This window comes from Musca vetustissima, unplaced genomic scaffold (assembly GCF_032173495.1).
Source record: "Musca vetustissima isolate MV318-11 ecotype Yass unplaced genomic scaffold, APGP_CSIRO_Mvet_v1 utg6013, whole genome shotgun sequence".
In the NCBI taxonomy this organism is placed as follows: Eukaryota; Metazoa; Arthropoda; class Insecta; order Diptera; family Muscidae; genus Musca; species Musca vetustissima.
The window spans coordinates 1,107,856-1,120,197 of NW_026889308.1; the positions used below are offsets into that span (position 1 = coordinate 1,107,856).

At 34.7% G+C, this 12,342-nt stretch overlaps 2 protein-coding genes across 2 annotated transcripts; both read right to left on the bottom strand.

Annotated features, from left to right (window-relative positions):
- Positions 1 to 610: 610 nt before the first annotated feature.
- LOC133337035 (endoplasmic reticulum metallopeptidase 1) lies at positions 611 to 4,988 on the bottom strand. The gene is made up of 10 exons (XM_061545299.1): positions 4,309 to 4,988; positions 3,788 to 3,872; positions 3,282 to 3,557; positions 2,804 to 3,193; positions 1,925 to 2,105; positions 1,667 to 1,851; positions 1,453 to 1,596; positions 1,171 to 1,376; positions 832 to 1,114; positions 611 to 775 (listed from the first exon to the last, which is right to left on the bottom strand). The coding sequence occupies exons 1-10, from the start codon at positions 4,986 to 4,988 to the stop codon at positions 611 to 613; spliced, it is 2,595 nt and encodes an 864-aa protein (XP_061401283.1).
- Positions 4,989 to 5,331: 343 nt separating this feature from the next.
- LOC133337036 (endoplasmic reticulum metallopeptidase 1) lies at positions 5,332 to 8,985 on the bottom strand. The gene is made up of 12 exons (XM_061545300.1): positions 8,884 to 8,985; positions 8,057 to 8,715; positions 7,918 to 8,002; positions 7,727 to 7,847; positions 7,320 to 7,474; positions 6,870 to 7,253; positions 6,630 to 6,810; positions 6,376 to 6,560; positions 6,071 to 6,314; positions 5,909 to 6,011; positions 5,559 to 5,841; positions 5,332 to 5,499 (listed from the first exon to the last, which is right to left on the bottom strand). The coding sequence occupies exons 1-12, from the start codon at positions 8,983 to 8,985 to the stop codon at positions 5,332 to 5,334; spliced, it is 2,670 nt and encodes an 889-aa protein (XP_061401284.1).
- Positions 8,986 to 12,342: the final 3,357 nt, after the last annotated feature.

The window sequence follows — 12,342 nt, forward strand, 5'->3', positions numbered from 1 at the left end:
TTGGAAGTTAGCCGGACTGGTCATATCTACAATTTTGTATGGCTTGGAGGTGGTGTCAGGAGATAATGGTGTTCAACTTGTTCGTTTGCTCAGAATTGTTAATTCTGTTGTACGTTTTGTTTTCCAAAGAAGAGACCACATTTCTCAGTATGTCAAACGTTTCATTGGATGCTCATTTAACGAATTTATTTCCCAACGGAACCTGATTTGTTTTTATAACGTTGTCAAAATGGCTTGAAGCTTTAAGAATATGTTTTTGATTTTCGCATTCCACCACAGCTAGTTATTCCTAGAATCTATGGTATTTGTTTCCATCATCACTATCGCTGACCATCTTCACGCTTCAAAAATAAATACGAAATTAAGTTTTGTGGATCCATTTGACGTGTGTGGACTACAAGTTTCACACCGATCGAACGCACATGTTTGAGGTGTATGGCCCACTTAATGTCCGTCATATATAAAATGCATGGAATCGTGCAAACGTAAACATTGCAACGAAGCAAATATAAATTTAAATAAAAGAATACAAATTCGGGTGTTTCATTTTGAAGTATATTTTGTTTTCCATTTTACTTTGAACAAGGTCTTCTATATTTCAAGCTACGCTCTAGAAATGCCAACTTTCGTAGGCGGCAACCCAATGAGTGGGGTAGGCCCAATCTGGGAATGAAGTCAAAAAGTCCTTGAACTCAGTAGTGTAAGTATGGGTGTGATAAAGAAGATGAGCTCCTATGCCCAAACGGAATGAGGGGCCGGTCAGTATAGCGTCTCTCTGTAAAACAAGTTCTCGTAAAAATACAATTCAAAGCAAAACATCCGTAAGCATACCTCTACTTCTATCCAAAATCGGAACGGCGTCTCGTCCATGGAGTAGACATGATATGCAAAATATGGCGTCTCAAAACCCTCATCTAAAGGAACTCGATTAAATGACCAATTTACTATTTTATTGCCTGCATGTGGTTCAATGTAAATGACTACTCTATCTGCAGCTTTCAGTGAGAATTGATATAGCAGCTTTGTGGGTCCCTGATATGTTTTGGATAGTAATTTTAGTTCGGTGGCTATAACGAAATGAGGAGGTCTGGCCGGTACCCATTTTGTGGAGTTTCTGCAAATATATAAACATTTACAAAAACTACTTCTACAAAAAAACTATTTCCTTACATCCAGTTTCTCCATCTCGAACTATACAATGGTAAACCACAAAACATTTCCGTGGCACACTCCTCATCTGTCCAAGATTGCGGTAATGCATTCGCGAGAGTAGTGTCATCCAAGCTGTATGGTCTTGTATCCACTGGTTGAACGTAGAAGCCGGTATCGTTTTTAATCACCATTCCCGAGTTATCGTGAATAATGCGTTCTGTATGCTAACAAGAAAAAAAATATTCTTTATATTCCAATTTTATCCATAACTCAGTTCTATACATTTGCGAAAATCCTTACCAAGACGTAAAACCGCTGTGGATGGACATCTTTGATATATGGGAAACCAACAGGTGTCGCAGCAAGTATCACAAACAGTACACACAAAACAGCGAAAATCGAGGTAATAGCTTCTGATTTCTTGAACTTATTCAAGATAGGCATCTAAAAAGTTGCAGAGGACATCGAATTCAGTTAGCATCCGCCCACATCGCAGCTATGCGTAAATACTTACAATGAAACCGGCAAAGTGCAATGAACAGATAACGCAAAAGACTGACAGCAACAACTCAGGTTTATTGGTGGGACCATCACGTCCCTGCATGGGTATGAAAAATGTCAGAAACACAAATGCCATATAGGTGTAAAACCAGAACGGCATTATTTGACATATGCAATGAATAACGAAATAGTAATCCCCTGCAACAAACAAACCATTATTTCTAACATATATTTGTATTTCCTTTGTGGCGCAATGAATATGCAAACTTACGTTTGGTCATTTTGGAAAGTGACATATTTATGATTATTGAAATTGTATAGAAGAATACAGCCAGCATGACAAAGAAAGAGGACCGTATACCGAGGCCTGTCATTACCATACAGATGACAGCCAAAATTAAGCAATGGGCATGCATAAAACATATAATGATATTGTCCAGATGCATTGAGTTCTATGGGATAAAAAACGTAGTGAGATCCTATATTTATGCAATGTAATATACTGAGTCAATATTTATGTTTCATATAAATTCTAGTCGTCATGCAGTCATACGTTTCCAATTTTTTCGTAAATTTGCTTTTCCTCGAAATGTACGCAAATCTTTTGAATAATTTATATTTATTAATATTATTAAGTTCCCTGCCTATAAAACCCATACATATAAATAGCAACATTCATATTTAAATCTTGAGAAAAATGTGCAGCTTCAAAAAAAATATTTTTTTAATTTGTTGAAAATTTGCCAATCGCCATGCGTAACATTATATTCATATTTAAACACATTCATATTTAACATTCATATTTAAATCTTGAGAAAAATGTGCAGCTTCAAAAAAAATATTTTTTTAATTTGTTGAAAATTTGCCAATCGCCATGCGTAACATTATATGTTTTTTTTTCATTCTATTTGAAATTGATATATGCATTTCTTAAATGAGACTACCGTATAGTTATGCCATGACTAGTCGTGTAACTCTCAATTTTATAACAGTGACAAATTGTTCATTTTTTATTTTAAAATTCGAGTCAACTTATTCGCTTGGTGTCCGATCCATTAAAATACGATAAGAACTGTCATCATCCTTCGTTTTAAATAACAAGTGTGTTATAATAAGTTATTTATAAGCAAGGTATGGCCAAAAAAGTTACCTTATTTTTAGTCCAGCGTATATATAGCCCAGGCCCCATAGACATCACAAAGAACATGGGACAAAAATAGAAACCAAAAATTAGCCACGTCGCACTATACCAGGACTGCGTTATACTCAGAGCGTCAATAATAACAGCAACCAAAATCGTGGAACCGGCTGCAACCCCAACTGTAATAAGCTGGCAAATTATTATGACAAAAAACTGAATATAAAACGGTTGGGCATCTCCTTTACTGTCCTTTCCAGACATTAGAAAAACACTGAGGAAAATGAATATAATGGCACAGCAACTGATCCCAACGTTAATAATTGTGCCCGTTGTCTTTGTATAGGCCAACATAAACCAACCCAAAAAATCGTAGAAAACCACATGACCCTCAGCGTGCACCTACAAAAAAATACACATTAGTTCAGGATGAGGAGTAAATTATCTTTTTACAGGATTTACATAGCAAATTTGATATATTTATTCTTACTTCGGGATTAGTCAATTCTTCTGCATTTGCAAGAGCCCATGTTAAAGCAAGCACATTGTCTCCGGTAGTTTGGTATGTTCCCCGTTCTAAATTATGGAAATTGTCATATTTCGTATGATATATGTAACCATTGAGAGCATGTGCCATATCTAAGCCAGGCACGCCGCCGTGATCACGAAATATACGAAAGTCCGTATCGGATGGCACAAAGTTATTTTGAAAGAGTTCTTCGGCCAATGTTGTAGCAAACGGATGGCGTGCAGATTTCTTATAGTACTGCAACATGCAATCGAATGTTAGCAATTTCAAATAGTTGTCAAACTTAATATGAACAATGGTATAATAATACAAGGTATGTTATATCAGCTTACAAATTAATTTAGTTTATGTTATTTCAAAGTCATATACCAAAATGTTGAAACTATATCAAATGAAAAAAACTGTTATATATTTTATTGTATTTTGCAAATGATACCTTGTACTATTGTACCATGGAATGTACCAACCTTAATGAGCCATGGGTGATTAGGACCTGTTTGGAAGAGAACTTCTTTACCACCGGAGCCAGTGGAGTCCAGATTAATTAGTGCTCTATAATATATATATATATAGATATAAATACATTTATTAATACATCGAAAAGTCTCATGGCTCAGCGTTTGTATAAATATTCCTCCGAAATGTCTTGAACGGTTTTGATAAAATGTGGTGTTTAGATTGTGTAGGTCTAAGATTAGGTCGTACGCTATTTTTATAGCCAAAGAGGATGATATCGCGGACCTCTCACCCATGCAATTTTTTTACATTTGTTATTACCCAAATATTTTGTAAATTATTAAAATAAATTAATTGTAATTAAAGTGGCGGGACATCAACTGCATAGAGAAATCCCTTACAATTCAAGAACAACAATGGTAATTTTTATGTTAAATTTGTCATCAATTTTGAATGCTATATATAAGCTAAAATTATTTATACATTCGGTCATATTCTTATAAAAATGTGCGATCAATAGAGTAAAACTTACTTGCAGTATGGTGCCCATTTATGTTGTGTTATAAAGCCATGAGCTGCTAAGAGATTACTTTCTTCCGCGCCGTTAAACAAGAAGACAATTGGATTTTTCAATTCCTTTTCCGACGAGGAAATTACACGCAAAACCTCTAGCATAACCACAATCATTACTCCAGCATCGGCAGCTGCGGGTGACGCTACTTCTGAATCGAAGTGGGAATTTATCAACAAATACGATTTACTTCGTGTATTTTTTGGCGACAATTTTACAATGACGTTGGAGACATTATGATATGATGTAGCCATGCCCCAAAGCTCAAAATCTCCCGATGAATATTGAACATCTACTTCAATATCATATAGCTCGTGGCGCGATGTCGATTTTATCTTTTCAATTTCATTCAACAAAAACTGTATTGCATAAACTTCATTCTCGACTGTGCCCGAAAGTTTTACCCCAATCGAGGACAAGCCGAGCAATTGCAGCTGGGCCCTTTCCCCAATAAATTCATCTGGATGATGGCGTTCGTCACGTATCAATTTGGTTTCGGGATAAGAGAAAAAACTCGGTATCACTACGGCGTAGAAAAGTACAAACCAGAAAACGCAGAATACGGGAGACCAGTACCAATTTATTTTTTTAGATTTAACAAATCCTTCGGGATCTGGATTAACGTCGAAGCTCTCTTTCATTTTAGCTACTGACCCAACGAACGCCTCAATCGATACTAAATTCATTTTAATATAATGGGCAAAGGCTGTCGAAATCTTATCAAAATCCACCATAAACGATATGTATATGTAATAAAATAATAAAAACTGGCGATTAGAACATTCATTAGGAAAAGTAACGAAATCACTCCATTGGACGTTACTTCATAGCTATTTACTAATCCATCGATAACATGAGATCTGGTGCTCATATAACATACAGGACTTCATATACATATATATTTGTAGTTTATTAACTAGTTAACATATACATAAAATACTCTTAAATTATGAAAACACCAAACAATCGGACATTAGTGGATTACTAAAACATCCAAGTATCATATGAAGCCGGCCAAGCAATTGGGTCGACAAATTTTGGAAAACTGGCGAGGAATTTTCTAAATTCGGGGGTTTGCTTATCTTCATGATGATTCCAATGACCACCTATACCAATTTCTACGTTTGGTTTACTCCAATCACCGTCCTTTTTCTGTAAACGTAAGAGAAATAAGCCAAAACTAACGATATAAGCATATTTTAATGACTTACCTCGATTTCCAACCAAAATTTCAAAGGATCACCATTGATTCCATATGAGAAATAAATGAAGTAGGGTGGTTCCCATCCCATACGCAAAGGTGTCCAATGGAAAGACCATTCAATCACCTTGCTTCCGTTTAAAGGTTGTATAAATATACCCATATGATCAGGACCTGTTAATTCAAAATCATAACGTATTTTCGTTTTACTTATTTGATTTTTTGAAGTAATATTAATGACAGGTGTCTGATCAAACGAGGGGTCTGGTCCAGGTATCCAGATACTAGACTCCCTAAAAGAATACAAAATGAGTTTAAAGCATGTGGGGTCACAGTCTCTGGGCAAAAATCCTAACCAACCTTGACTTATGCCATCTATGATTGTACAGCGGTAACCCACATAACATTTCTTTTTCGCAATCGTCCATTATTGGTGCCGCCAATGTCATATTAATTGCATGATCTGTTATTATAAAGATTATTTTGATTTTTTTTCAACATATGAGTCATAATGGTGCTTACTTTTAACAGAATATGTCCGTCTATCCTGAGGCAAAATATAATATCCCGTTTCGACTCGGCGCACTTCGTTGTGCATATCGCGGAATGTGCGACGTGTGTGTAAAATAGAAAACCTTTGGACATTTGTTTCTGCTCTGTAAGGGAAGCCTAATGGAGTGGCTGCTATAACCAAACAAATCAACGTTATGCCGAGCAAAGCGCAAATAATAGTCTTAGATTTTCTGAACAAATTCAAACATGGAATCTAAAAAAATACAATAAGCCTGGATAATTACAAATTAACATCGTTATTGAGTAGAACATACCATAAAACCACCCGTCAATATGCCCACACCAACAGTAAAGGCGCAAATGATTAGATCTGGATTTACAGAAGCTCCAAAACGTCCAGTCATCGGAATAAATGTAACAAAGAATCCATGTGACAAATATGCATAAAAAATAAACGGTGGAATGCCACAGATAATATGCGGAATCATCCAAGCCATAGCTGTAATAAATAATCATAATTGTTTAATCGTTCTTAAGAGTTTTACTCCATGGTCAGCAGGAGACTTACGTTTATTGTGAAGTTTAGTTGCCAAATTGATTATCAACGCAGTGGTGTAGAATAAAATTGATATGGTAAACATGAAGGCTGATCGAATCTTACAAATCGTCATAAGCAAGGTCAGCACTGACAGGAACAGACAATGGCAATGTAGCAAAAGCTGCACGCGGTAACCCATTGGAAAGCGATCCTAAATGAGGTAAATAAACGTTCAACTATTTGCATTCCAATAAAGCCAGATATACATACATCTTTGGTATATTGGAAATATAATGCAGGAATAATCGCGAAACCGAAAAACAGGGGGCAGAAATATAAACCCAATATCAGCCACGAATGTGTAAACCAAGACATTGGTAGGTGAATTAGGTCCATAAATATGCCCATTATGAAAACTAAAGCGGCCGCCACTACGACGGCGATGACCTGAACAAAGAATGTATTGAAAGAGCGCCTCAGAACATGGCGCAATTTGAAACCAGTACAATTTGACATTTGGAAGAAGGAATATCCGCAAGCAGCAATAGCTGTCAAACAGACAACAATATTTAAAATTACGCCCTCGGTTTCAGTGTAGAATACTAAAAATGATCCCATCACATCGAAGAAAATCGTATGTCCCTCAGCATATTTCTAATAAAAGTTTTTGAAGAATTAAAACGAATTGACAAGTATTACTTTATTCAATGCACCACTTACCGAAGTATCCTCTAATTCGGGAGCATTAGCTATTTCTTTCACCAAGGCCAGCACGTTATCGCCAGTATTCTGTAAGCTACCTCGTGGTAAAATTTCGGGGCGATCAAAGCGTGTATGGTAGACATAACCATTGTATTGATGAGCCATATCCAGACCTTAAACGGCATTTACGTTAGAACGTAACAAAATTTAAAATGTGGGTTTATGGTAAACAGTGTAAAGAACTTTTGACATGGTGAAGATTATTTCTAGTTCTCTTTTATCATTAATATTTTCTATTTTAATGAATGTTTACAGTGTTGTGTTTATTGTAGACATTCTAACATATATTTGTCGGAGTAATGAAATAACTTCAAAATGTGTACATGTAAACATCTTTACTATATGATACCAAATGGACAACTCACCGGGCACCTTTCCGTGATCTCTGAAAATGCGAAAATCTGTATCTGATGGAATAAAGTGTCTCTGGAACATTTCTTCTGCTACTGTCGAGGCGTACGGATGGACAATTGCATTTCTGTAATGCTACATTTTATAAAGTAAATTAATCAGCTGAAGAAAACTCACAGAAAAGAGTTCTGCACGTTTTACCCACCTTCATCAACCAAGGATGATTTGGTCCAGATTGGAATAGAATTTCCCGACCCCCATTACCAGCGGAATCCAAGTTAATCAATGCCCTTTTTAGGAAAATGTAATTAATAGAATAAAAAGGAAGACTGCACTCTACTTACTTGCAATATTTGGCCCATTTGTGTTGTGTGATGAATGCGTGTGAAGCTTGTAGCGGATTTTCTTCTGCACCATTGAATAGAAAAACCACCGGGTTTCTCAAAGGTTTGTCGGCTTTCGATAACACACGTATAGTTTCCAACATGATGGCAACCATTGCACCATCATCACCAGCACCAGGTCCACTAGGAACTGAGTCATAATGGCAATTTACCAACAAATACGATGTCCCGTTGTAGCCTTTAGGTCCGATTTTTATCACAAAGTTCTGTATATTTTGGTACATATTTACCATTTCCCAATGTACGTAGCTGCCGGATGCAATTTGAACATCTGTTTCAATTTCGTAAACATCCTTTGCTTCACTCTTGAGCTTTTGAACATATGCATGAAAGTATTTTATAGCTCCTTTCTCGTTAGCATCACTACCGACAACCCGTGGTCCCAGCTCAATTAATTTCTGCAGGTTAATTTCCGCTCTTTCGGCTATAAACCGATCTGGATATTTGGCTTCATCTTTGATATTTAGAGGTTTGGGCAGACGATGAAATGCCGGTATAGCAACCGTAAAGTACAGAATCAACCACAATGAAAGGAACACGGGGCTCCAATACCACTTGATTCTATTGCGAGTGACAAATATACTTTTCAGTCCCGCGTTCTGTAATAAATCATAAAAAAGAGTCGAGTATAACCGAATTAATAATTAAACATATTTTGTCCTCAAAATAGCACCCGTATCTAGACTTACTACACACCTATCTTATCATTCAAATTAAGTTTTTCAAATCTATCATGTATGAAATATAGGTATCGAACGAAAACTCACCTCATCAGCCGTTTGTGTTTGCCGTAGTAGCGGATCGGTTGTACTTTGATCGGCATTAGGCGTGTTTACTCTTCGCCTAATATTTTTACTCCGACCATCCATTTTCGTCAAGATAGTCAACTACTAGTTTATTTTTTACCAAATGAATAGACTGACTTTACCAAATGAATAGCACTGACTGACCGACCGGCCGCCACCTGTTTCTACGATAGGAATAAAGATGTACATTTTTGGGTAAATTCTTCGTTCGTAAAAACAAACAATTTTTGTTGGTTGTGCGATACACAAGAAATCAATCGGTGGATTGCGTATCTTATCTATTGGATTTACACTCACACCGTTCGATTCACCGTTGCACTGTTTTGATTTGAGTGTGAATGTGTGTTGTTAAAATATTGATTACCCGTCTAAGATTACGGTATTCGAATATTGTGTTTGTCGGAACCATGGCACAATGAATAGGTAGTACATTTAGCGCAGCTGATGTCTTCATTAACTGTCAAAGTGGGTAATTTCTATTTGACAAGGTATATTAATAAGGTAACCGTGTCAAGCCAGCTGATGGTAACATTATATGCCACAAAAAATTGTTGTTCTTGAAATCGCCGTCAAAAAAAGAAAAACTAAAAATGAAAGAAGACAAATTCTGAAGAAACAAAAAATATAAGTCATGTCTAGGATACCTTCACATGAACTACTATAGGAAGACCATTACTATTACAAGAGAAGAGGGTTTTGGATTTTTATAAGAATCTATTGTTTTGGACTTTCTATAATGATTGGCGGCGTATTTCACGTAAAAATCCTTTCATTATATACCATATTACAAACAATATCAATAATAGAAGAGCGAAGCGTTAATCTTCAAATGAGACCATCAGAATAGACAACACATATGCTAAGGATATTGATAAAGGAAACCAGAACTACATTCTGGAGTTTTATTGTTAAGCATTGTTAGAGTTCAGTTTGGCATTTTGGTTTTTTATCGAATGCAAATTTCCTTGCAAAACTCTATGTTCAATTCCATACAATGATATGTACGTCCCGATTTTAATCATTTGGTTATTTCGAACCTTAGATTTCCACATATGTATGTTGTTTGGTATGCTTGTTACGTTAACGAATAATTTTTATCTTTTATGCTATTTTTAATTCATAAATTTACAATTTGCATAAAAGCACACAAATTTAAATAAGGTAAATAAATATTTTATAAAACTCCAAAAATGCTTTGTTCTGATTGGTGGAAAAATAGAAGGCGAATTCATATTTATTCGCCTTGATAACAATTTTGAAATATCATGTTCCCAATTCGCCGACGCGGCTACCTTATATATCTACCTTGCTATTTGAACTCGATGTGCAGTGTTGCCAACCATTTGAAATATTATAGGGAAAATTTTGACAGGTAATCGAGACAAAAACAAAGGTTTTTGTTGGTATACATCACCTTATTATTGCATCATAGTCGGAACCATGAAAAAAAAAACAAAAAAAAAATTTTTGTATGGTCTGTTCTCGTACTACAAGAATCTACTAGATTTTAGTATTTTCTTCGATATCATAAAGGAAAATTCGTTATCGTAGTAAAAAGTAGTAGATTCTTGTAGTACGGGAACCGACCAGTAATGTGTTTTCGACACCTTTTAACTTTATTTTGATACTTTTACAATTTATCAATTCGTCAAAGTGGGCAATTCTACTTGAATTCGACGTGCAGTGTTGCCACCATTTGAAATATTATATGAAAAAATTTGACAGATAATCGAGACAAAACCAAAGGTTTTTGTGTTGATGCATCACCTTATTGTGTGTACACCGAACCATGATGCAATAATAAGGTGATGTATCAAAACAAAAAACTTTGTTTTTATCTCGATTATCTGTCAAATGTTTCCTTATAATTTTTCACATGGTTGGCAACACTGTACATCGAATTCAAGTAGAAATTACGCACTTTGACAGTTAATCGAGACATTATATATATTGTTGTTATCGATAAGGATGTACAACAAATTGTAAACAAAGTGGGGTTTTACACTTATTGGGATTGGTGGTGAGAGTTTTTCTCTCTTGAGAGAGTAACTAGAGTTGCGTAATTTTTAATTTTGTAACAAGCGTACTTTTTGTTCACAAAAGGTACGAATTGACATAAAAATGCCAAAACAAAAAGTAGATTTTTTTATTATTCGTGAATACATTTACGCTTAAATTATAACATATATTATTTATGCAAATAACTTGTATAAATACTGGCCAATATTTCTCGATAATTATGATTTATTATCATTTGAAGTAGAATTTTAGGTACCTTTTCGTACTTTTTGTTCCTACCTGTGGTAATGCTTTCCAACTCAATTCACAATTTACCAATGAGAGAGAGAGAGAAACTCTCAACACCAATCCCAATAAGTGCAAAACTCCGAGAAGACTCCAAAGAAGACTCAATAAATTTTATTACTTACTGCGCATGCCATAATTATACAAGGTAGTCTCATACAATCATATGTTTCCGCTTTTTTCATAAAATTGCCTTTGACAGCATTCAGCTTTCAAAATTTAAAGAAAAATATCTTCCTTCAAAATGTACGCATATCATGTGTTTAGTGGCAAAATAGCTAAATAATGTATTTTTATTTGGCAAATATTTAGTTTTATCTGTTGAAATTTTCGCTTGTTTTTCCGCTAGCAAATTTTTCTTTGTCAAATTTGCGAATCAAAATACAAAAGAAAGAAAAAACGTCAAAAGTGTTTGCATTTTAAAGAATTGTTTAATATTTTATTTATTTTTTATATATATTTTATTATATAAATATATTTTATATTTTTCAAAAAGTGTAGTTAATCTTTTTGGCACAAAACAGGATTGTATAGCATGGTTTGGTTTGTTCGGGCGTTGTTTAAAGTAAATGATTTATTTTTGTATGGTAACTTAAAGTACATTTACATATACGATTTTAAATCGACTCGAATAACGAAATCCAGAAATACACCCTAATTGTTTACACATACCTTTAATCATGATCTAAATACGGATCAGCTGATGTTTGTTAGTATACATACAAAATTATAAATTTGCTGCAAAAATATTTGTTTGCAATTTGAACATGAAACGAAGAATTACAACAATGGAAATGTTTTTGCAATGGTGCGATCGTTTGGAAATTCAAAAAAAAAAAAAAAAAAAAACAAAGAAAAACACAAAAATTCTATAAATAATTGTTATTTAATTTTTGTATTTGGTAACCGTTAAATTTAAAAACAAACAACATGTGAAAACGGTTGCAAATTTTGGTACATTGTGAGAGAGTTGTATTTGTTCGCACAAAAACCCCGTTGCATCTCAGTTGTATAATGATTTCGATCATGATTTAAAATAAACCATGCCGCACGATGATTTAATTTTGTATGGTAAATTTAGCCTGATTAAGGAAATAAACCCATACAAAATTATAA